Source organism: Amblyomma americanum, chromosome 11 (genome assembly GCF_052857255.1).
Source record: "Amblyomma americanum isolate KBUSLIRL-KWMA chromosome 11, ASM5285725v1, whole genome shotgun sequence".
Classification (NCBI taxonomy): domain Eukaryota; kingdom Metazoa; phylum Arthropoda; class Arachnida; order Ixodida; family Ixodidae; genus Amblyomma; species Amblyomma americanum.
In genome coordinates this window covers 37,354,411-37,381,149 of record NC_135507.1, presented here as the reverse complement: position 1 = coordinate 37,381,149, position 26,739 = coordinate 37,354,411, and the positions used below count along the sequence as shown (strand labels likewise).

Sequence of the window (26,739 nt, the reverse complement as noted above, 5' to 3'; positions counted from 1 at the left end):
GACTCGCACGAAAGCAAGGCTCGTATTATCACGCAATGGTTACGGTGGTCTGGCGAGTGGGAAGACCGCAAAAGGGCTTCCAAACAAAACTCTTTATCGGGATGACTCGTGAATGCGAAGAACAAAATGACTCGGCGGCGGCGTGGCAACAAGCGTGCTCGGTGGTCATCGAACAAAATGCGTGTAGTTCTTGGCTGCGCTGAACTTAAAGCTGGCAAGGAAACTTAGGGATAAGGAACTAAAAGCAAATACAACAATCTTCAAAAATGTGGAAGCAGTTGCACGTGGCTGTGATGAATCGAGATAAGTCTGACAGTAATAGACATGACCGTAATAGAGTTGCCTCAGCGAAGCCCAACGCTGTTTGAGATGAAGAGTGGCGCCGAAGAATCTCTCATGGCGACATGATAAGCTCCGTCGCCAAGGCACTGTTTGATGAGGTGAATATTTTCTATTAATATAACCAATAGAAGAGTTGCCGGTTTTTGGTTTCGAGAAAGCAGAAGAAAAATGGCCACAGGCAGGCTCTACCAAACAGTTATGTTAGCGTTTATTTCTTGTACACACCTCGTGTGTGTGATTTATCTTTTGATATTTCTGAAATTGAGCCATCCTGATTCCATTTAAAGGATTCAGTCAATAAACTGATAGTTCAACCTTTACATTATTCATCCCAATTACTTTTATCTCACAACAGCTTCCTCTTACATACATAGAGAATATTACGTGACAAAGATATGCGCTGTATTCTGTAGCTGCATTTATTCTGTGGGATCCAGTTGCAGTTATCGCCGGACTAAAAGTATGTGTCGTCGTTTAATTGATTACAGTGTGAAAATAAGATGTTCCCGCTTATCACCGGACACGGGTTAAAGTAAGAAGGAAAATATAGACAGTAATAATTCACCACAATTTATATGGCAGCGCCCCTGCCCGCTCCCACCCTAACACCAAATGCATATGGTTGCACTTGTTTGTGGCTGCGTAATGTGCAACCCCGTCCAATTGAGGGGCATTCACTCAGTAAATGTCGAATAGCTCACAAGAGCCTCACGGCCACCATCACGACCATCATTGATCACTTGCTCTCCGACCTTAGGAAGCTATATGAGGCCTATAAAACGCCGCGGTGGCTCAGTGACCCGAAACACACGGGTTCGATCCCGTCAGCGGCGGTCGAGTTTCAATGGAGGCGAAATTCTAGATGCCCGTGTATTGTGTGATGTCAGTGCACGTTAAAGCATACTAGGTGGTCGAAATATCCGGGTTCTTCACTACGGCGTCCTTCATTGCCTGAGTCGCTTTGGGACGTTAAGCCCCAATGAGCCACAAAGCATTTGACTTCGGCCCGATGAACGCTAACTCTGACATCAGTTAAAAAAAAATCTTCTCTTTCCCTCCCCCCTAGCCTTAATAGAGACATTGTGTAGAAGAAGAATGCATATATTTGGCGCTTGTTCACTTCTTGAATGGCTATTATAACTGCATTCAATAAATATTTACTACTGCCGTCTTTTCAGCACACGCAATTCTACAGAGGTGATTAATCGAGTCTTGGGAAGAGTCGCTCGTCAGTTACTATTTTTCTTAGCTTTGATAGCCATTGACAGATCGCTCAGCGGTTTATCACTTTTAATGTACGACTCTAAAGTGAAAAATATGATCTTAGTTAATCTTTTTGGTGTATGTCACTTGTCACTGAGTTGACACCTTTCCACGGGTAATGTAAACTTTTCTTCAAGATTAAGCTCTTATGCCCTTGCATGTAGTGTCTAATAATTTAAAATTCCACTGCCTTTAGAAGCGTAACTGTAAGCTTTCTAGGTGTAATATCAGATCTTTATAAGAGGGCAAAGTGTTGGTCTGATTATAGCATGAACATATGCTTCCAAGAAAGGTGCAAAGTCTGCACCTCGAGGTGGGAAATGTATGCTATATTTAGAGGTGCAATGTTGTTTTTTTCCACAGTTAACTTAGAGCCTTATCAAGATAGCGAAGTTTTCACCCCTGTGGCACACGGTTACGCCAGTAGGGGTCGGATAAAGTTGCCTTCCTTGAGGTGCAAGTTACTGCCGTGTTATGTAAGATACCAATGCACCGTGTGGTTGTGTGCCTATGCTGCTTACGCAAGAGTACTATTGCACCTCTGTAGCGCAAACTTCCCCATTCAATGCGGGACTGAATTTGACCTATTAGAAGCAAGACGCACTCTTTCGAGAAATAAAGGTAATATTGATGTATTCCAACATTTTGTGTTCCATGTAATGTGCCACAATAAAGAAAGTTTCATGGCTGTCTCATCTGGTGTTCTGGCTGCAGGTTGTGCTGCAGAATGAACACAGAGTATTTCCAGAGCAATCAGTTAAAGAAACGTTCCGCGATATTTGACTTGCCTCATGCTGCTCCCAAGCTACAGCAATGGACTGGACTATCTTCTCCGCACAGTTGCGGCAGAGCAAGACCCATACATTTGAACTGTAGAATGAAGAAAATTTGCAAAAACTAAACAGGAAAAGGGCTCTGTGGAACGCGCTTACGTGTTTGGTACTTCGCATATAAAAAGGATAGAGAAGGCAAGAAAAAAGAGGACACAGAAAAAGAACACCAAGAGTACACGCTTCCATGATCATAAAAAGAAGGCAAATCCCAAGAAACATAGAACAGAAAAAAATGCCCAAATCACAGCTGCCTATGTCATTCGCAATGAGGGGGTAACCGCAAGCACACTACGGTCTCTGAGAAAATCCACACAATGGGCATTGAGAAATGATGATTCAATGAAATGAGACGTATTGTCGCCAGGGGGAGGGTCAAACCAGACACCCCAGATGCCAAGTTATTGGAAGGGTGGCGCAAACAAAGAAGGACAAAAACGTATCAACAAAATTGAAACCAAGAAGCGATCGTAAGGGTTGGGGAATGACATGTTATTTGACAAACCCTCCCCCGTGATTCCGCGCGTGCAAAGAAAGCATGCTTTCGAGACGCCAGACTTTTCTACGAGTCTTTTTTGCTAACCGGTGAATTTACGAGCCAATATAGCTTCAGTGTTCCGGAACCGACAGGCAAAGGCGTTCGCACTGCACGAGTCGACGCAATAAGGGTATGAAGCGTTATATCTATCTTACTTCTTGCACTCCGGAAGACATGCAATAGCTACACGTAACGCAGATAATTACGAGGCGGTACCCACATGAAGCCTAACTAATCTTTTTGGTGGGCAAAGGTTTTGTAGTACCGCGTTTAGCCGCTAAGAGCGCAGAGAGGGAACATTTCTGATTCAGCTATCCGAGTGCCATCGCTGAAGAACGTCAGGCTAGTTTCGGCAGCGTTTATAGTGACAACTGCTTTGTGAGTGTTCAAAATCGGTGTTTAGTTTTCATTAAGCTATGTAGTTTCACTCAGTCATATAGTTTCGCTCATTTTTTTCTGTGAAAATATATTAACACGCCGCTTGCGGGGAACACGCGACGCGCGTTGTGTCGGTGTTGTCTTCGTCTAGCAGACGACGCGTTCGCTGCGCTTAACCGTTTCAAGACACAACAGCTAAATAAACATTTACGTCACAGTTCCTTTGTTCCAGTGACTTAAGAACCGGCGAAGTAGTGCCCCTTCACGTGGCGCCTCTCTGGCCGCAGGCCGGACACAGCTCGCTCCACGTGTTGACATTAGCATAAGGCCTTGCCGTCAGCTTCGCACAGGAGAAGAGCGATTTAATGCCCAGCAATGTTGCGGCAGCATGTGCCAGTATTAGCTCCGAGAAGGCATTTCTACACAGCAGCTACTTATCTGGTCTCTGATAACCTGATATTGCAATGTACAAGCGCTCAGTACGCACGGATGCTGCCCGGAGCACCTTCGAAAAGTCGACGTTGCCCACGACCGGCGCTATCTTGAGTAGTGCCTGCGGAACTCTTGAAGGGTATCTAGAAAGGAGGAACTAACAGGACCGTAATAGAGTTGCCTCAGCGAAGCGCAACGCTGTTTGAGAGGAAGAGTGGCGCCGAAGAATCCTTTGCGGCAACATGATAAGCTCGGTCGCCTGTACATGGCTTAGTGAGGTAAAACTTTTATTATAAGATAAGCAACAGAGACATGCTGGCGGTCGGTTCGTATAAAGAACAAAAAAATGTCCACGAGAACTTTCTACAATACTGCTCGGTGGATAGCATTTTTTTTTTTTGCATATACTTCGTAAATGTGTTTCATCTTGCTATCTTGCCTTCACCGAGCCGTCTCGATTCTTATTAAACAATTTAATTATTCAACTTTACAATTTTATCTTCTCTATTCTGCTTCTCTTTTAGTTTTTTCTTGTGATCTCTCTTCCTTATCTGCATAGAGACTCTTACATGAGACAAAATTACTGTAGGTTCATTTATTCTGAGGGATACAGTCGCAATTTGCACCTCACATATTAGAAGGACGTACCTCGTTGTCCCAGCTTAATATGTGGGAACAGTACTGCGACCTAGAGCAAACTTTAAACGAACAGGTCTGTAATCAGGGATGGCTGCGAAAGTAATACGAAGTAGCCTAAAGCTGTCGGACATATGAGAGCGAATCTCACGGATATCGATGACCTTCAAGAGGTTATTTAACGCAGTCAGAGATAGTTACTGCTGTATTCGGGAGGTCAGCGAAACCGTGGACATGAGTTTTGTTCCTTTGCAATTAATTGCTTTCCACTCACTCACGACGGGAAGTATGTAAGAAGGGAAGGAAATTTGAAGGAAACAACTGCACATTAAAAAGTCAATCCTCTTGTGGCTTCTTTCGGTATGGCTCCATGATAATTGCTCGAATATTCTGTTGATATAATTCTGCCAAGGGGGGAACGTTAACGCTTACGTGGGACACAGCAGAGCGTGAGAAGAGGAATGTGACAGAACCGTCCTTGATGCACTGTAAAAAACAAGCTGCGGATGCAAAAATGGCTGTAAACAGATTTCAGTATACCATGAAGTTGTCTAAGGTAGATCTTTTTTTACTGAGAAATTAAAGCAGATGTGGCTTAATTCTTCGACTAAGCTATTTAAATGAGGTTTTAATTTTTAGCGACCATATGCGAAAATGCGTGGTTACGACGCCTTCGCTAGTTTCTTTATAGGCGGATATTTCACTACAGCCTTTTGTTTTGGAATGATATTTTCTAGCGTTACTTGGGATAAAGCTCGCAGAACATATGAATCAGAACGGTTGGCAGTGCTCAGCTGGGCGTGTTAATAGCGATAGCTTAGCTATATATCCAGTTATGGAAACCTATCCTTTGCATAACTACCCATAACTACTGACACGGGACTTCTCTCAGGCATCGCAATGGGATGTAACGCAAGGCACACTCAGTGGAAACAGTGCAGAGGCTACCGTTGTTGACGAGAGGTACCACTGAGAACAGAGATTACACCGACGTGTTTTGCCGCAAAATAAGTGTGAAAAAGAAAGACATTGCGGGAAAAAATAACAGCAAGGACACGCACAACTAAGACGAGCCTTTTTTCTCAATCGTGCACCGGCGGAGATAATCTTATCAAACGCTTGACGAAGTTCCGCTTTACCGAAGCGGCCACCACTCATATAGGCGCGAGTGTCCAAGAAGCATCTACGTATTGTTCTTTAGTCTGGTTTCTCTGATATCAGAACGACAGTTGTGGTTGTCAGCACCAGTTGAAATCTATGGAAGAAAGGACGTACACCTATCTCCTAAGTGATTTGGGCCTGGTAAGGAGACGTTATTTTAACAATTTGCTCCCGACTGGTCTCAGTGCGATCGCGTTGCGTGTTACTTGCGATGCCCACAGCATACACAATATATGAATTGCTATGGAAAAGATTTCTGGCTTCACGAAGCCAAAAGTGGGTCTTTTTTTTCGTCATGCTTTCGAGGCTGCGACATTATCTGAGTGTGCTTCACCGGGACATGACTAAGCGCAAGAAATCATGTGACAAGTATGTGACTGTGAAACCGAACCATTTTCTGATATCGAATTTTTTGGCGATTGCATGCTGACATGGCGCAACAGCATGCACCAGGAATGGGTTGAAGAGTGCGGAAACATGATGAGAGGGTCAAGGAGCATTAAGATATTAATAGGATTCCTTTCGCTTTTTGTTGTTTTTCTCATTTCTTTTCTAGGTGGAATGTGGACGCAAATAATGCTACTTTCTTTGCCTTCTGAAATTACCACACCGGCGACTAAGTAACCCAGGTACGAAGTATCCGAGGTGAAGTTCATTGCATTGCTGAAAATAAACTATGCTTCTATTCCGCACCAGCGAGCAGCTTTATTCATATGTACAATTGTCATTACCAGAAGCAAAATGGCCAACCGTGTGGATAACTGCCGGGCAGTGCTTATCCTGCAAGTCACAAGTGAAAAGACAATTGAGCTGAATGAGGATGCCCTCACCGGAATACTCATGGCTGATGACGTTAAAGACTTGCCCGTTGTAGTGATCTCGATTGCCGGAGCATTTCGCAAGGGTAAGAGCTTCATTCTCAACTTCTTCTTGCGCTACCTGCGCAATGGGTGTAAGGACGACTGGCTGGGAGACCCTACTGCTCCACTGGAGGGCTTCCACTGGCACAGAGGCTACGAGAGCGACACCAAAGGCATCTGGGTGTGGCATGAAGCTATTCAGGTGAGGTCTTAACGAAACCAAAAATTACTTAGTCGTTCGTCTGTCCATGCATGTTTTTGCAGGTGACAAAACCCGACGGCCAAAAGGTCGCTGTGATATTAATGGACACCCAGGGCGCGTTCGGCTGCGATGCTACGATCAAAGAAACGACTATATACATCGCCCTCAGCACTATGTTGAGCTCGGTACAGATATACAACCTTTCAAACAACATCCAGGAGGACGACCTCGAGAATTTACGTTTTTTTACTGACTACGGCAAGCTTTCACGAAAGGTAAGAGCAAGAGCAATGCAGACGGAAGCGAAATTGGTTACGCAAGCATTTTTAGTGCCAGTTGGGTTTAACTACACGGAGAGGTGGTAATTGCTGCTGTTCGGCTGGTTATGTTGGCTTCGCATTACATGTCCTCCCAACCCAATCTCTTTCTGATTTGGACTACGCCTCTGTCATAAACCCGCGTTTCCTCACTGGCCGACTCTGCATACTTTCAGTATGTTAGCGTTGCACCTATCCTTATCCTTTGCACAGGACGGGTGCTCTCCTCAGTTTATGGCCAACATTTTTCGCTAGCCTCCCCATTTCTCCTCCGTAGGTGAGTACCGCTAAAAAGCAGCTGTTATATACTTTTTTCTTCAAGGATATCGACAAAATATCATTTATTGTATGACAGAACTTGTCGAACGAGCTGCAACCTATTCTTATTCTGGTTATTTAACTCCAGTCATCCGGATCTGCGGTCGCTATCTTCCCTCAGTAGACGCATTCCCTTACCACATCCGGCGCCGTGCTGCCAATCGCACTGTTGTTTTTCGACAAAATTTAATATTACTTTTCTGCATTTTAATGTTTATAGCTGCCATTACTCTTTTTCTTTCTAAGCCACTTATCATGCTTTGCAATTCATCCCATGAGCGAATTAGAACGGAAATTTTATCAGCGCATCGTAGATTATTGATGTATTCTTCATTAACTCTTATCTCCAATTGTTCCCAGTATAGGTTTGCGATTACCTCCTTTAAAGATGTAGGGAATAGTATTGAAAAGAGCTCTCGCTGACTGACACCTTTTCATATAGCATTTATATTGTACACTTAATGGAGGACTGTGCTGGACGCACTGCTGTTAGATTCGAATATATTTTACATAAGACTGATCCAAACCCTGATACAGTAGTAATATATGCAAGCCCGCTGAGGTTTCCACTATGTCAACCACTTTCTGGTAATCTATAAAGGCTTAGATAGATCTTGGTTGTGTTCTGCACCTTCTACAGCCCTGTTTGTTAGTGTTAATATGTTCTTATGTTAGAACATGTTAACATTAACACTTATAACATACTAACGCTAATTTTGTCGGTCGAAGTATAAGGTCGTCTTCAATTGATTATTTATTGTCTTGCAAATACCTTGTAGGCAACGAACAGTGAGCTCGATAAGAAAATACCAGTCGGTTTGAACTAAGCACTGTAAGTTAATAAAACATGACTAATTGTTCCGTGGAACGACCACGAATTCCACAAAAATCAGCGCTTTTCAATTATATATTGCGCACAATGCTATGCAACAATTAGAGAAGGCGACAGAAATTCCAGAAACAAATATCTCCTCATCCGTTGTCCAAACTGGCATAAAATATTTTTTTTCCTCCAGCGAAGCAATTTCTTTACATTTACTCTTCATAAGCTTATACCGCACTGGTGATATAATTTGTTCATTAAAGAAAGATAAAAGTTAAATACGGTATGACGGACTGTTCCTAAAAGCCCTTCGAAAATAAATGGCCGTACAGAGAGTTGTCCATAGATAATGATATAGTCAGTGTTACTAATATTGCATATAGCACGGTTACGTTAACAGCGCGCATTCGTTTTGGAGATGTGGCACTGGAGAGATAACGCAAATGTGAGTTAGGCATGGACATAGATTCCCAGGGACGTACTTTTTCCTGGAAAACAACAGCCAACAAACAGACGAGCACATATATAGTGATATGAGGTGGAGGTTCTAACACAGAAGAAGGTATGCACAATGGCGGGCGAACAGAATTAGTTCCGTTAAAAGAGTAAAAAGACACCAAGAAACAAAAATATACGAACCAATAAATAGCAGATGGTTTAAGGGCCACCCTGGAAGGAAGGTAAAATGTTAAAAATTTAGACGATCTAATCGTTTTAAAGACAACCACTTTTAACCTTTCATCTTACTTCTGATATGGCCCTTTACAACCCTTCTTTTTGTCGTTTGTACATATTTTGCACTTTTGATGGTTTTTATTTCAGTTGTTAGTCAGCCTCATGTGTGTGTTTTTCTCTCCCTGGCGTCCGTGGGTTGTCTGCTGTTTTCCAGTATGTCACACCAAGTAGCTCAGACAGAAGTCCTTCTGCAGCGTACTTTTTTGTCCAAATTTTTGCGAACTCAGCCTCACAGCTAAAAGGGTACTGAAGAGATTAATACCTGTTAACAACCAGCATAAATTTATCAATCTCATACAATAGTACCCAACCATAATACTTAAGAATATAACCAGATAGAGAATCTGCAGGTTTAACGCGGGATAATTCTTTCTGTTTTCTTACCGAATGCAACGATTTTAAAGGCTTTAAAAGCAATTTTTTTGCTTGAAAGGAGTTTTGTTTGAAGAAGAAACTTTGAACTTCTTGGGAACTACTTCTTGGAATTTTTGGGAACTACCCGCCGCGGTGGCTTAGTGGCTAGGGCGCTCCGCTACTGATCCGGTGTCCCCGAGTTCAAACCCGACCGCGGCTGCTGCGTTTTAATGGAGGCAAAACACGAAGGCGCCCGTGTGCTGTGCGATGTCTGTGCACGTTAAAGATCCCCAGGTGGTCGAAATTATTTCGGTGCCCTCCACTACCGCACCTCTTTCTTCCTTTCTTCTCATTCCCTCCTCTATTCCTCCTCTTACGGCGCAGTTCAGGTGTCCAACGATATATGAGATAGATACTGCGCCATTTCCTTTCCCCAAAAACCAATTATTGCAAACTACTTTGAGATCTGCTTGCTTTAAGTTCCTCGTTTAATTTTGTTTGGTGCACACTATTTTTCTGATTGTTCAGATGTGTTCTTTTAAAAACAATTAAAAAGCATCACCTTGTAAATTTTTATAGAGTTCGGGAGTAACTCAAGGCTCACTACTTTCTTGGGCTAACCAATATGATCAGAAACAGACTCCATATATCTGGACTATTTCTTTCTTTAAATGCATCTAAATCGTAACTGGGCATTTTTTTATTTTTAGTTTTTGCTTGAAGTCATACAACAGCAGTCCATTGTTAAAGCTCTGTAAACATGTCTTAACAGTTGGCTAAAACACATCAGAAGGACGCATGTTACTGATTTCCAGAATACGTTTCTGAATTATGGAAATACATTTGCAATTCATCGCTATGAACGGGTTAAGCAGCTGCACTCGGGGAGTTCGCGTTCTTAAAGTTCGTTATGCGCAGATAAATGAAAAATCGCTGCCTTTTGTTACCCTGGACTGTAGTGTAACCGCACTGTCATAGCAATAAAAGTTAATAAGATTTTTCTATTTTCTAGAAGGTCAGCAATTCAACAAATTTTATTAACATCACCTCTGATGTTTGCAGAGAGTCCATTGTGGAGATCAAATGCCTCTAATTACTCCCTAAAAACAACTGCGAAGCGTTTTTCCCCGGCCGACTGATTGCAGAAAGAAAACAATGTTTGGGCTAACCTACTCGTAGTACTCTTAAATTATCCCGCACACACAAAAAAAACACGAAATGCAAAGAAGACAGCTGTAAAAATCGACATTTTGCCTGATCAGTAATAAAAATGGGACGTGTTGTATACGGCCATCTATTTCACACTTCGTAATACCACGATTGCCTTAAACAAGAGAAATGGATTCGAAAAAAAAGTATCGGTCGTTAATCTTTTGTTGCAGAAGGAACAATTGTTTCAGTCCAGCTTTTTTTAATGAATTTTGGTGCTGACTTGATTCAAATGTGCTTACCCTCCTGGGAACGCTGAAATTAGGACCAGCCATAGAAACCATTGAAATAATGGCGCACGCACACAAGTTACAAAAAACTATGAAATTCACGTGTGCTATTAACCAAAATCACTGATGCCCGATGAACTTCACGAATGATGTCTTTTCCACTTCTGTGCGACAAAGTAGCACGCATTTTCCTTCACATGGTCCTTTGCATGTTGTAGGAACTGGTGGTTGTAATTAGGCAAATATTTTTGAATAGAAATATTAGCCTTATTCTAGCAGTTTCTTCGGCTTTGCGAGCCACTGGTTTCTCACCGCCTACATACCCCCTAATAGTCACTCATCGTATCTTGTCCAGCGTCTCCAGTAGTCCATGAACGGCATCGACATTTGATTTTCAAACCTATAAATGCCTAAGTTGTCGGCCGCAGCTTTCAGTTTGAGTAACTCATTTTCAAGCTGGGAAAAGAAGTTCTGTCCAATTCGATGACAATAATTTAGCTTTACCACTTGCGATCATTTACTTATATTTCAAAGTTCTCCTTCTTCTCTGTTGGAGGATTATTTCTCAAGTTTTTCCAGTCCCTTAGGGATGTTACAGCCATTGCAACCATAAGAAAATTATTCCGTGGTGGCCAAGCGGCCTAGACGTTAATGGTATTTCTCCTATGTCAGGTGTAAGTATATTTCTATGTGGGGGAATAATATAGTTACGTAGATTGAGTTCATTTAAATTACGATTCATACTAAGCAAGCTGAATATGATGTAGACAATATCTTCACTAGCAAGTACCCTGACCTTTGTCTAAATGGTTTTCTGTTTTATCTAGGGCGTAGCCATTTCTGCTCTGTTAGCTCAGTTCCATTAGATTGGCTTCCAGTTAGCGCAGCGCATGTTAAATTTTAGTAGGAGTGGTTAAACTCCACACATGACACCGAGCGTTCACCCGACGCAAACTTGTTGCAAGAAAGGCAGATGCCTGTGCACATTGAGCAGTTAGGTTGACAAAGTGAACCGAATGCGTGAAAATGACCGCAGTCAAGTATATAAGCAGGGGAGGAACCTTCAGAAAGAACACAATCATGAGGAAGGAACACCAAGAAAAATAAGTATACTACAAAGAGCAGAGTAGCATTTAAGCCTGGTTCTTTCGTGCGGTCGCTGCCTAGGCTGACCTACGTAGTCCATTTTTTTTATCTTGGCAGCCGTGAGCACTGAGTACCACATGTGGTTTAAAAATGCACGACACCTCCGTCAGGTCTGCCACCTTTGAGGAGACAGGTTCGTAGGTCTTGCGCCGACAGTTTAAGAAAAGCAAATGCAGTGGTGGTGTACACAACACAAGTGTGGCTTTTTGGGCTTGTTGGTGCATGATCAAAAAAGAGAATATAGCGCAGAGTAGACAGGACAGAAGACGAAACGAACAACACGAGCGCTAAAGCGCCAGAAAAATATAGAGCTCGCGTTGTTCGTTTTGTCTTGTGTCCTGTCTACTCTCCGCTATATTTTCTTGCTTGATTGTACACGACACAGTTGCGTTTAAGCTTGTGTCCTCCTTCCTGCCGTTGTCGCCCAACCAATGCCACCAGAGATGGCTTTAGCAGCGCAGTTTAAAATTTCCGAAAAGGAAAGCTAAAACAGGGGCCTTTTGGTTCTTCATCTTGATTTACTTCGCGTGACTATTCAACACCACTGTCAATGAGACAAAGCGACAGAGAAGTACATAGGAGGCTTTAAATACCTCTTTATTATACAGGCAACACTTCGTTTTGTACTTCTTTAGCGCATGATATGCCCGGTTGTTTAGTAATAATCACGCACATGTCGCTGCCCCCCCCCCCTCATCTGTTTCTAATCATGTCCATCTCTGTTAGTGCTAAAGCAGCGGAAAGGTCACCAACACACTTCTCAGGTTTTTCTTCAAAGACTGCGGATGCCACTCTAATCTCTCTTTCCGTCCTTTCATTTCTTTGTCCTATTATGCTGGTGTCAGTAAACAACGGAGGACATTTGTGCCCACCACAATGCGAGGTCAGGATTTCTGGGCGCGCAGTTCTGAAAGCTTCTAAGGGCTGTATACAATACAGCTCATATGGTAGCACAAAAAAATTTAATCAACGTAGTTCTAGGTAGGGCGAAAGCCATTCTTGCCTCATCCCATTGAGCGGGAACATGTGTATGTGTGTGTGTGGGGGGGGGGGAGCAGGCGGAGGTGCGCACGTGGTCGCACTCGATGCTGCCCATAAATATGGCAACCTGATGCGGCAGCTGGTAGGGAAGGGAGGGGTGGCCGCGGTAGGGCGGTGACTACGTTCACGAATGGCCAAAGCCCAGGAGGTGGTAGAGGGCAACATGGATGGCGAACACCTTGTCGTTATCCATGCTGGTCTCAATCATATGCTGAAGGAGTGGAGCCAGAATCTCGAGAAGCAGTTAGAAGTGGGGATACTTAGGCTCAGAGAGGCCTCTGAGATTGTGCATGTGACCATATGCACAATCCCAGAGGTCCAGAGGCAGGTTAGCGAAATGGAAAGGAGGGTCGTTGAGGCTAACCGTGTAATTAGGTTAATTAGTCGACGACTAGTACACGTGGCAAAGGAAGAATGGAACAGAGAAGTGTACGAGGTCAGGCCCCACCCTTTTGAACAGGATGGCATTCACTACGGTGGTGCCACTGGCAAGAGGGTGGGTATTAGGATAGGTCGCCAGGCAACAGCTTTTTTGGGGAGACCCAGAGCTCTGAGCGAACCAGTGTAGAGAAGGAAGAACCAAGATTAAAGGGACGATGGAACCGTAGGAGAAGAAATAGACAAGCGCCAGGGCCAAGTTAATTAAAATATAGGTTTCATTAACATGCAAGGTGGCAGGAATAGACTTAAATGGGAGGAAATATAAGAACAGGTAAGGCAGGAGGAATTAATGGTAAATGGTTTAGTGGAAACGCATCTTAGAGACATGTTGCAACCAACCTGTAACCCAGACTACGCATGGGAATATTGCAATAGAACAGAGGGCAGCAGAAAGGGGGGTGGAATTGGGGCATTCATTCATAAAAGTATGAATTTTCAAAGGGTTAACCTGGGATGGAAGGAACATTTATGGCTAAAAAGAGAAGTAACAGCGGAGCAAACACTCCTTGGCTTTCTATACCTGTGAATAGGAGCTAATGCCAAAGAGGAAAATAAGAAAATGTAAGAATGTATTGCAAGCGACATTGAAGGGCTAGGAGGACAGGTCGAGGTAATTATATTAGGCGACATGAACGCACATATAGAAGACATTGATAGTTACACAGGTTCGACAAGAAACATGCTGCAGGATATGTGTGACAGGCATGATTCAGTTGTATGCAACAGTACCGAGAAGTGTGAAGCCCATAACATGGGAGGCAGGGATTCTGCACTCGACGATAGATTATGCACTAATGTCACAGAGGATGTATAATAGATTAGGGGATAATGAGCAGAGATGAACATGGTTCCAGAAGTCTAGGTAGTAACCACAAGCGTATCAAGTTGAGTTTCAGATGATAAACCAACGTAGGACTGAAGCGAGATGAACAATCAGAGGGGAATTTTTACTCAGAAATGCAATTGGAAGCAGCATATATATATATATATATATATATATATATATATATATATATATATATATATATATATATATATATATATATATATATATATATATAAAGGTAAAAGAGCGATTATAAAATAGAAAAATGTATCAGGGCCTGTAGAGACACAGCGGAGGCTTCGGCAAGGATGTCCTCTGTCTCCTTTGTTGTTGATGTTGTACATGCAAGGGTTCGAGACCAAGCTAGAGTGAATTGGTCTAGGCATCAACCATTCTTTTTTCAAGCAAGCGGAAAAGGTTAAACAGCTATTACCGGGACTAATATACGCGGATGATATAGTGCTAATTGCTGACAACAAGAAAGGCTTGCAGAAGTTGATAGACAAAGGTGGTACAGAGGGAGATAGATTAGGTTTCAAGTTTAGTAAGGAAAAATCTGGAGTCATGATATTTAATGATGAGGGCGGCAAGCATAGAATGCAGGAGTTTACGCTAGGAGTAGTGGATGAGTACAAGTATCTTCGTGTATGGAAAAATAACGGTGCTGGGTATCTGGTAGAGCATGAAAAATATGTAATGAATAAAGCGAGTAGGAATGCAGTTGTCATTAAAAATAGGGCAGTGTGGAATTTCAATATGTATGAAGTGGTAAGAGGGATCTTGAAAGGGGTGATGGTTCCTAGCCTGACTTTCGGTAATGCGATCTTGTACATGAGACCAGATGTTCAAGCAAGGTTAGAAATACAAACAACGGAGAGGCTAGCTTTGGGAGCACATGGTAATACACCAAATCAGGAGGTACAGATTGATATGGGATAGGCGTTGTTCGAGAGCAGAGAAGCTAGGAGTAAGATAGCATTTGAGGAGCGATTGAGAAAAATAGGGGGAAAATCAGTGGGCTAAGAAAGTTTTCAGATACCTGTACATAAGCAATGTTGACAGGAAATGGAGATAGGGAACTAGAAAATTGACAAGAAGATATCTGGACAGCAGTTGGGGGGGGGGGGGCAATTCAGCAATTATCGGTTAAGAAGGAGGTTAAAGAAACAGAGAGAGCTCTATGGAAAACAGGGATGCTGACGAAATCGGCACTGGGAACATACAGGATTTGAAGCAGGAAATTGCCAACAAAAAAAGAAGATATCTACGATAATTTTAGGGCAAGCTCTGTTGTTTGAGTCCAGGACGGGAGTTTTGCGGACTAGGACATATAGAGTTGGGCACCACGAGATAGACACGTTGTGCGTAGTGTGCGGAGAGGAGGAGGAAACGGCTGAACACTTGACACTCTTCGGTAAAGGGCTTCACCCTACTGTGGAAAGCAGCTGGGCTGATTTATACAAGGCATTGGGTTTTAAAGACAGTGAACGGAAAGTAGATTTTAAGCGGGTAGAAGTAACCAGGCGAAGGTTCTCTGATAGGTGACTAAAATCAAGAAAAGAGTAAAATTTCATAAGGCATGACTAGGTGGCTTGAGCCAACGCCCGATTTAAAGGGTTCAGCCTTATCCATCCATCCATCCATCCATCCATCCATCCATCCATCCATCCATCCATCCATCCATCCATCCATCCATCGATCCATCCATCCATCCATCCATCCATCCATCCATCCATCCATCCATCCATCCATCCGTCCGTCCGTCCGTCCGTCCGTCCGTCCGTCCGTCCGTCCGTCCGTCCGTCCGTCCATCCATCCATCCATCCATCCATCCATCCATCCATCCATCCATCCATCCATCCAACCATCCATCCTCCAAGTTAGCGTGGCGTCGCGGCGACGGCTACGTACATCCATGTAGAGGTACAATTGCAAGCTGCGTGACATTGGGTTGCAACACGCCACAGCGCCTGGAGCAGAAAAAGTGCAGTGGTGTCTTAGGACTGCCATGTAGAGGTAGGACGTTGAAGGTGGCGCGAAAACTCGATTCCTTCGGCCCACCACGCCGCAGCACTGCGACTGCGTTCGCAGTGAGCGGGTGGGCTTTCGCCTTCTCGCAAGTAAGAAGTCTTAAGTGCCTCTGCCGACTCTTTAAATAAATTTGCGGCCTGTTTTTTGCGAAGACATTGCAGGCAGCTGCATAGTTGTCTTCAGATAGCATGAAGAAATTTGCAGTCCACAGAATATAAATGCTGTTTTAGACGGCATTTCCATTTTTAGGTGGGAAACGCCAGTGTTTCAAAAGAGTTACTTGGAAAACAAAACAGGCTTGATCATTTTATATGTGGTTAGGTTTTTTCAAGGTTGGTTCTAAGAGCATATGTCAAGTGTCAATGGGAAGTTGTTTTTGCAACAGCGCAGTTTAAAAGGTGAAGAATTGAGCTAAACAAAAGCAATAAATGCTCTCACCGCACTTGTGTACACCAATGCAGCATACCTCCGAGAAACCTTTCCAAAAGCTCTTTTTCCTGGTGCGGGACTGGAATTTTCCTTTGGACGCCCCGTATGGATCAGCTGGCGGCCGGGACATTTTAATGAAACGACTATTCGACAGCGCGGGGAAGCTGCCAGAAATGAAGAAACTGCAGGACGATTTAATTTCCTGCTTCGACAAATTTGACTGCTTCCTCATGCCTCACCCAGGGCTAAAGGTAAGTCGCGCAGAAAAAAAAATCATGCTGCAACTGGGTTCTTTGCGCAGGTGGTGGAGAAAAAAGAGTTCATTGGGTCTCTGGTTGACCTAACTGAAAACTTCAAGGAGCATCTTGCAGCGCTTGTAAATTTGCTGTTGAAGCCAGAGAATCTGCTAGCAAAGCAATGCAGTGGGAAGATGATCACTTGTGAAGAACTGATGGCATTCTTTAAGGTGGGCGACAACAATTTGGCGACTACCCAAGCTGTTGTTTCATGTTTCTTTTATGCAGGAGTATAAAAAAAAATTCTGCAATGGAAAGCTACCAACCCCTGAGTCCATGCATAAGGTGAAATCCGGCTCTGCAATTAAGAACATTTTCTAAGCGTTTCCATTTGTTCACAGGCAAACGCCCGAGCAAACCACGAGGTAGCCGTGCAGTCAGCCATGAAAGACTACGTGACTAGAATGAACGAGGTGAGGAAAAAGACTAATGAAGAGTGAAAAGTCAGTCGTATGATCCCACCATTGAACACAGCTCTGCAATGAAGAACAGGCGCCTCTGACGAAGAGTGAGCTTACCGAAGCCCATGATAAGTCATTGAAATCTGCCAAACTGCTGTTTGACTCCATTCCGAAGATCGGTGGCTCAACGATTTCAAAGCAATACAGAGCCAGGCTTACTCAGGTATGGCGCTAGCGAAGTTACCCTACTACATGTCACTTCTCCGGTGTAAAGAGGAAGGCTTGAGCAATGCTTTTTTTCTTCTTTCACTACGAAAGTCGTGTGATGCACTTTCTGCAGAATAACTGTCATTGCCCTCGGAACCGCAGAGGATTGCTAGCGGGTACTTCTGCACTCACTGCACGCTTAAACACAACGCTGAAAAGTGAGTTCGAGCCATAAAATAATCACACAACGCACCACCTACGGTCGAAAACTTCAACAGGGCTTGGGGGTACACGTTCGCTATTAGCAGTAGAGGCAAACACAGCTATTGCTGTCGCGTGTGAGCCAAGAGGAATTTGTTTGCAGGGAAGTCAGTGGTAGCAAAATCCGGTTACTTTCGGTTTCATCTACTTCAGCGTACCTGGCGACTGTAGGTGAACTATTTCTTAAAACTGAATGATTCCTGCCCACGCACGCTGCGCAATAAGTCTGCCGCCATGACCGAGTTGTCTAAGTGACGTGGATACGAGGCTGCCATTTTTACAGGCCGGTGGTTCGGATCTCTGGGACGAAGTTATTCTCTTATGCATACCGTTGTGGATACATGACGATATAACGCTATAGTTGGCTTCCCTCCAGCCGCTATTGGAGGAATTGGCGCTGAGGTCTGTATTTGCTGGACAATGGTGGACATGACAGTTTGCTTCCACTGGAGCAGTTTCTTTACGCTGCGAAAGGGGAGCTTCTCATCCCGGAAATCTGGAAGTCTGCAAATCCTATGCGGAGGTGCGCCCTCCGCATCAACCCTTCGGAAGCGCCACTGATCGGCCAACCCCCCATCGGCCTCCCTTAGCCTCTCGGTTCGCCGATTCACCCTACTCCTGCCCATCATCTGTCAAGAGCCCGGGCACCCACCCACCTACACAATTCTACCCTCTCGAAACGCGAACAACCACCATCCCAACTACATCCGCGTTCCACATGCCCTCCACTCCCTTAAAGCCCGAAGTGCAGGGCAAATCCAGATGCCCTCAAAAAGAGTTTTACATTGGGAGTTTGAATATTTTCCGACCTCGAAGAAGCCCACGTAGCTCCAGTTACACTATTCGAGAAACCACTCCCCACCAAAGAGCGCAAGTCGCTCCTGCGCACCATGTCTAGTGCACGGCGCCAGCGTCGGTCCCGGCGCCAGGACGGCCCCGTGTCAGCAGCTGTCCGCGCTACTGACGCCTCACGCTTGATTCATAACCCAGTCCAGTTAACCAAGGCCTTGTTCTACCGAAAACAGAGCGAGTGCTACGCCTTCGTGGGGTTACAAGCAAAAATACGAAAATATACGATAGAAGTCTTGTAATTGGTGCACCCCTGCAAGGCACCGTAAAGGAAAGCACTGAAGAAGTGAATGAATGAGACATTTACTAACACATTGAAGCTTTTACGCTAGCTCTCGGTGATTTTTGCCATTTGCACCACATGCGCTGCGCTTTTTGGATACATTGTAACGATGTGTCGAGAAATATTTAGCAAATCCCAGCACTTCTCAGATGTTAAGAATTCCAGATTTCTTGTACGACGCTTTTAATTGTGAGACTACTCTCGCATTTTATGACGATGGTAGGAATTAGTTCATGAAAATAGTCTAGCCTCTTGATGCGCAAGGAAAGTTTGTTTTTAAACTTTGCCTTGTGCTCGAACCGAGTAGTTATGATGGTCATGAAAAACCAAAAGGTGCGTTTTAGAAAAAAGGTCGCAGAAACATACATGCCTCCCGAATATGCATCGCCGGTTATATTGGTTGCTATGTTGCATTATTAGTGTACACGAAAAAATTTCGTGACTACTAATTAGCGAAAAGGACGGGACGATAAGAAGACAGATGAATTATGGTAATGGAAGACAGGGATGAAAAGGAATTTATAGTGATAAAAATTAGCAAGCCGAGCTTCATGCTAGGACCTAAAGATTCCTTTCATGAACAAGTTTTGGCCAAACATTCTCCCGCTTTTCTTCAAGATTGCCATGTATGGACTTTCATGTTGCTTAGATGACTGGTAGCCAAAATAACCGCCCTAGTAATTATAGCATCTTGAAAAGACAGAGCCTTCTTTTCTGTCAGGAGTATTGGTTCCTTCTCTAGGCGCGGCCTTTTTATGTGCTGTTTCTGCAGGATGCGAAGGATCGGTTTAAGGACTACAAAGAGAAAAATGACCTCAAGAGGGACATGATCAAGAAGAAGAGCGGAATGTCCGACCTGGCCGGGGCAGGCAGTGCAGCAGCCGTCGCAGCTATCGGCTTGCTGCCGTTGGGTCTGCCCGGTGAAATCGTAGCCATTGTGCCAGTGGTTACGCGTTGCGCCATCGCCACGTACAAATTTTTTGCCAAGGCCAAAAAGTTCTTTTCCTCGCGGTGAGTAGCTCTCGTTTTAGTTAATGCGGCTAAAATTATTGACCTCAATGCGTCTATAAACTGCACCACAAAAAGTGAAACGATTAATTCTTTAGCAAGCGATCTCTTTTGAGACAGTCTCGCCGCTCATTTTTTCCCCCGTAGCATGGCAGATGAATTCCGTACTACATCTAGTCTTACAACAGCCTGCATGCGGGCATAACTGAATATCATGTTTCTTCGCTTGTTCCAGGCCGGCATGCAAACATGAGGGTTCCCTATGTGGCGTACGAGGAGTGATAGCACTCGGTCAGGGAGTACTGTGTGGCACATATTTGAAGTCTTAGTCAAACGAGCCTGACTGAAGGTGTCTGCTAATATAGGCCTTTTCTGAAGCGCTTCTGGCGCAGATAACATTACAGGCGTTTTTTAATCTTGGGTACGATGGCTTGCAGACCGAAAGAGCTAGCACAGGGCACGGTTAAAGTAAGCAAAACCATGCGGAACATAGAAACTACGTTAAAAAATATGATATCTAGAGCAGTGTTTTTCGTAAAACATTTTCCGTCCATTCATTCGCCAACAATCCAACAAGGCGTTGTCCGGAAAGCTGCCACCTTTGAGTTCTGTTACCTGCCTGCAGATACCGGAAACATATAACATATTCAAACAGTCTAGTCTTTCCCGGGAATGTGCTGGCCTTAGTCCCCTGAGGAAATGTACCCAATTAAGGCATATCGGTAGCCATCATTTTAAGCAGAAGCACCAGATGATGCCAAAGGGATTGTATATTTTTGTGTCGGGCACACATAACCGCCAAGGCAATTTTCATGCATCATTTTTTCTATGTGATGGTTTGCATTTTGTAAGTAAATGCCGCCTCGTTTTAATCAATACCTGGACAAGTATGCAATTCATGGTGCACTGCATACCGTTATGGCACGTAACGTAAGGTATGCCGAGCACCGGGCAAGGTGAAAGCTTGTACTCATTAGAAAACAGGTGGGTGCCAGGTGGCAGGAGAACGAACATCCCCCCCCCCCCCCCCCTGCTCCCCGCATGCGAGACGGATGTTCAAATCAACGAGCCGTTTCTTCCTTAGACGTATTTTCAGGGGGCATTTCTTCCTGGGACGTTTTTTCCGGGGGCGTTTTTTTTTTCGGGGACGTTTTTTTTTTCTCAGGAACCCCGTTTGCCACATGCTCCATCCGGGCTAGCTCTGTAATTTCAGAGCCCCATCAGAATCAACCATTACTGGCAGAAAGTAGCGAGTTGAGTTCAAATTGCCGTCTGCCCTCCATTTCGAACAAATGTATTTTTCTCTCTCATTTACGAACGACCACAGCAATAAGAAACGACTGTGAATAAAATTTCGCTAGTCTGATATTTCTGTGCTATTTCTGTACAAGAGTTATAAGATCTAAGAGGCATTATGATTGCAAAATGGTGACCAGGATATGAGCGGGGGCTTCCACTTGCCCAAAAATTTCTACTGAGTAGGACAAAAAGTTAACTGACCATGGTGAGCAATTTCAGAGAATAAATGATCTCATAAACAAAACGCTCTGCCTTACAAAAGATTTAACATGCTCCTAGGTCGTTCAAACCTTTCTGTCACCATTAAATGAAGAATGCCGTTCCTGGGTGCGGTTGCTGCCCAAGGAGACGCCAAAACAAAGCCTTTCAACTTTCGGAGAAAAAATAGAACAGCGCTCCACGGTACGCCGCAGTGGCAGCATCATGACTGAATCAAGTTATCAAGACTGGCCGTTGGTGTATCGACATGGGCTCATTGCCGGATGCCGAGCGGGCAAGCTGCCGACCCGCTTCAAACGGTGCAAATCGCTCTCTAAATCCATCGCAACTAGCTCCAAAAAATGCGTGGGGTGCCAATTTAAAACCAACAAGCACTGATCTTAGCTACCGAGAGTGATAGCCGGAAGCGCAAGACAAGGGATTGCTCATAGCGCTCGCTGCTCCGTGAGGACCGAGCTAATCAGTTATACGCGCCGGCGTTATAAGTTCTGCGACACGGCTTGCCAAGCTGTCTGTCCCGTCTTTCATTTTCTTCTGGCAGCACTACAACCTTGAGGAACAAAGGCTAGCTGGTTGAAGGTTTTTATCGCGCAAGCGTGTGTGCCATCATTAGAGAGTTATAGCAATGCCGATCCGTGATTCGCTTCCGCGAGGCGCCACTGCGTATGCGCAGATCGCCCTTGGGACGCCAGATGGCGCCACGTACCCATCAGCTGCGTCGGAACCAGTCAGCGTGTACTCAGCGGTGCCCCGCGGTAGCGAATCACGGTAGCGGATCGCGGATCGCGCTATGCTATAACTCTCTAACACTGACTATATCTCTCTATTACTAACTTTCTTTTACTGACAACCACGCCGTAGAGACGAGCGCTCAATGGCCGGAGCTAAAATCACGGCTTGCCTCCCGCCGCCTCACGTACTGCATGCATAACTCTCAAATGCGAACGTTTTTGTTTAATTAGCCAATCTAAAGGCGAAAGTGGATGAATTTGGTACTTCACAGGTATACTTCGACATGTCTCAAAGCATTTCCGCCTTTCCGCTCCGCACAAAACACGGAAGACCGCACGCTCGAGCTTCACACGCTGAAGCTGCATGCTCACACCTCTGGTACCTGCAGAAAATAGCCGATTCGGTGGCTGAAATGAGAGCCAAAGTGTTTCTCCGGCTGCCTGAAATTCATAACAGGGCGTACACCCTGCGAATGCTTTAGTATTACAGCGCGAATAGTGCCCAGCTAGCTTCGCAGCGCCTTATCACGTCGTGGAGCGGCGATAAAAGCGAGAATAATTGCCTGTGTGGCACATAGACTTAATCTCACTGATCTTCATAAGAATCATAAGAACAGAATTCAATACGTAACTAAGAACTAGGGTAGGTGCATTCCACGGAGAGGCGGGGAAAATCAAATAAATATACTGCCTGCTTAAACGTCTATTTGAAACGTGTATTTACAGGTCAAAAGCCAAGAAGCAGGAAAAGAAAGAGGCGGACCAGGAGAATGAAGAAACACTTGAAGAAGGATACCATTATTCCGATGATGAAGTAACGCTTGAAGACGAAGATCAAGAAGATGAACAATTACAGTAAAAAGTGCATACAGACTTCGCTGAAAGTGGCAAACTAGCTGTGGACTTATGTGGTGTCCGCAGCACTTAAAGTACTTCTGAAAGAATCAAAGTATTTTACAAAATTTGCACTCAAGGATACCAGAGATGCAGTAAAATGATTAACGTATGTAATTTTGCCCGTCTTTTCGACATTAGCAGAGAAAAACATTTGATTTACCGTTGTTAGTCTCTCCTGTAATACGCGTTCAAGGATGTTGCTGACATTGTGAAGACCGGTGTAACTGATATTGTGACGACCCCACATATACATACACACGGCACTCAGGATTGTTTGCAAGGAGCACAACTTATCTAATCCCTCCATTTACGTCCTGCGCAATGGCAGTTCCTCATGTAGCCGGCAGATAGACCTAACACGGCTCTTGGGCCCCAACGGCTTGTATGAATTTCAGTGTGTGGCTCTTCGCCCTTTCTAATGCCTCTGCGACATTCCAGCGGATAATGAATACCATTTTGTGTAACTAAAGCGGTATACGTGCCTCTGCTAACTCGACGAGAATGTCCTGGCACCCACCTGTTTCAGCCGGAGCCTTTACTTACCAACCTATCTGACACCGGCCTGCACTTCACTTTAAAAAAAAAAACGCCGTTTTAGGTTACGTGAAACATCTGCCTACACTGCCAACACATTCTGCTAACGCTGCTTTGTTAAGGTTTCCGTCATGCGTTAAGTTGTTACGGACCAGCACCGTTTAGCGACGTTCGATATGTTCAGTCAACGTTTTCGAAATATGTGATGATAAACTTTTCTGAAAAGAAATGTGATCGCGCAGCTATCAGATCACGAAACGTCCTTTTTATCCACAGGACCAGCGACAGCGCTCAGCATGCTCTAAGCAATGCCGCTCGCCTTTTCTTCCACATTTCTTCTACATTTCGAACGCTGCTGAATCGAAAACTATGTCCGCAATTGCAGACGCGGTGAAAGGGACGACCACAGTTTGGTGGCAAGCTTTCGTCAGTCTCAAGGCAGATAATTTTCAGACACGAACGATCACAGCACAAAAAGAAAAGAGTTTGCAAACCATTGAGAGGAAACACAGCAATTGCACTTCACATCTAAGAACATTGCCTTAGGGCTATGGCTCAGTGGCTGCAATACAGATGACAAAGGTGCGGCAATGACCGGCTCGTATGACATAGGCAAAAAAACCAGTCCTGTTGTGAAAGCGTCTGAGAAGCGCACTGCAGATGCCCCGTCAACAATTGTTGACTGTTTCATGTTAGTCACAAAATGATCACACTACTATGCTGCTCGTTATCAAAATTACAGATTAAAAAAGCAGGTATGCGTAAATTATAACTGGATAATGGTCTTTTTGGTTTAAAACGAGAAGCACTGATAAAATTATGGCGAATTCATTTATTTGAAATTGGGTTTTAAGCGAAAAGGCAACTATTTCTGGGATGCATGTCACAGCTAGCTTGCTATGGGGAACTTGCGCTAATGTTTGCGGTGCCGATTGCAGCGCCATAACACACCGCCTAGCGAGCAGAGCATGCAGTTTTGGGTAGCACTCTAAGTACTTTTCCGCGCCACCTTCAGGCGCTTATTGACGTAAGCATGCGCGATCTGTCGAAGGCGCACGTGCCGTGCGTCAGCTATCTGGGCTGCGCCGAGATAAGCTAGGCAATGAATGCTGTCAGCCAAACGCGGGTATCTAATCGCGCAGAATGTGTTCTCGCGCATACAGCGCCTATAGTGGCTGACAAAAGCAGTTTTGAGTCACCGAATGGAACAATTGCAGTGCCACCTTGGCAGCGCAGGTTCCCCATTCAGTACCATTTACAGCAAGTCACAGGCGAAAATTAGAAATCTCTGCGCAACAAGGAAGGCGGTAAGACAATGATATGTTTGGAAATTAGCGCCGTGGTTCGGTTGTTTAAGGAGCTCGTGAGGCGGAAAAGCCGGCGTCACCGAGGTCCTCGTCGCCACCATCGTCGGCGTCACCACAGCATAAGGCTTCCCGGCTACCGCAGCTCCGTCGCATTGCTGTTCGTGCTGGCACTGAGCTGCTGCTCATCGCTGCTCCGTCTACGTGACGAAGCACTCTTTTATTTGGCACCTTTGCTACCATACATTGGGAGCTTGGCAACTCCCAAAGTTCTGGCGTCCTTCGGCGGCGCTACCTTCTTAATTTGATGACACCCCAACCCTGTCGACCATTAAGGAGATTTCATTACAGAGGAGCATTATGATTTTTCACTGATGAAAACCTAAAATTTATTGCAATAAAAAACATACGAACGACCGGACTAATCAGTAACTTGCAAACGACTCCGTGAACGAACGAGATAAGCGAGATCAGCAAGCGAGCGAAAATACGAACGAGATGTGTGTACGGAAACTGGGACCAATGATTATGTTGCTTAAGGAATGAAAGGATGTAAGTATACGAGCGCAGCACAGCAAAAGTCACAATGAAGAGGACACACAAGCGCACACATTTAATGTGCCGAACACTACATTTGCTGGAGGGGAAAGGGAGAGGGTTATCGGCATATATGTAGTGTTTCGCCTATTAAATGTCAGTTGGAAGTTCAGCGCTTGTGTGTCCTCTTGCCTTCATTGTGTCTTTTGCTTTGCTGCGCTGGTATACTTATATCATGGAACACTAACTAGCCCGCACTCTTAAAGTACTTAAGAAATAAAGTAACGAGCGAACTAGGGAACAAATGAGTGGGCATGGAGCGGACGAACGATTGAACGGGCAAACTAACCAACGAGCCAACTAAACCAACGAGCCAACATCAAAGAACAAACGAAGCGAGCGGTGGTTACTGATTGGCTGTCAAGGCGCCGCCGGTTACTCGTGCAGCAAGTTCAAATAACGCGCCGAAAATCCATCCGCCTGGGCCTTTAATTCAGCGTGCGCGGAGCCACTGCTTCAGAGAAGTAGGGTTAATAATGTATATATGCAAAAATACTGAGGCAAAATTGTCTCCTCCCTTTTTATCGGCCAGAGTTTTCGAGAAAATGATGATGATGAATTTTTATGGCGCGAGGGCAGCTTTCGGCCAAAGAGCGCCATGGCACAATGTAATTTTCCTTGCAAAAAGTGGGGTGAAAGACCCATTTACCAAGCAAAAAATGAAATATTTAACTGTTGCGCTTGAAAAGTTTATAGAGATAATGAATATCCATTGTAGGTTTTGATCGAAAGCTAAAAACTTTGTAGCGTAAAGTTTTTGTGTCGCTTTGTGTAATTATTTTGAACCCCCCCACCAAAAAAAAAAACAACAACACCGTTTTGCAAATGTTTTTAAACTCTTCCGCGCTCTTGACGAGCAATATCACATGTTTCGACGCTTCTCTATAATATGTAGTATCATTCAATTGTTTATTTTATGATGCAGCACACTATGTTTCAGAAAATAAATGTCGAACTGAAGAAAAGTGTGCTTTGCAGCATTTTCGGACAAAATTATCGTACAATGGCTCAATTCATAGCTAGTTGCATTGAAATTTTCTTCAGCGATTTTTATCGGACCCTTTTTGTTTCAAGCGAGAACAAATTTAGAATTGCAGTGCTGCTCCTAAAGACATGTTTGCCCGTACCGCCACTGCACTGCTCGACATGATTTGGCCGGTTCCCGAGAGTCGTACGCTGCCCAGGAAGCGCGCTGCCGCAATCTCTAAAGAGATAAGAGTGCTCCAGGGGGCTCCGTGTCGTCAACGGACGCCTGTGTGTTGGCCGGCTGGAAACTCAAACCCGTCGCCTGTCGTGACGGGTTAATCAAAG

General features: G+C 44.5%; 1 protein-coding gene across 1 annotated transcript; it reads left to right on the top strand.

Moving 5' to 3' along the window:
- Positions 1-5,582: 5,582 nt before the first annotated feature.
- Positions 5,583-23,019, top strand: LOC144110364 (atlastin-like). Its single transcript, XM_077643217.1, has 11 exons — positions 5,583-5,721; positions 6,137-6,209; positions 6,315-6,642; positions 6,705-6,917; positions 16,575-16,793; positions 16,844-17,008; positions 17,067-17,123; positions 17,180-17,251; positions 17,313-17,462; positions 19,612-19,850; positions 22,823-23,019. The coding sequence occupies exons 3-11, from the start codon at positions 6,322-6,324 to the stop codon at positions 22,953-22,955; spliced, it is 1,569 nt and encodes a 522-aa protein (XP_077499343.1). The 5' UTR covers positions 5,583-5,721; positions 6,137-6,209; positions 6,315-6,321; the 3' UTR covers positions 22,956-23,019.
- The last annotated feature ends 3,720 nt before the right edge of the window (positions 23,020-26,739 follow it).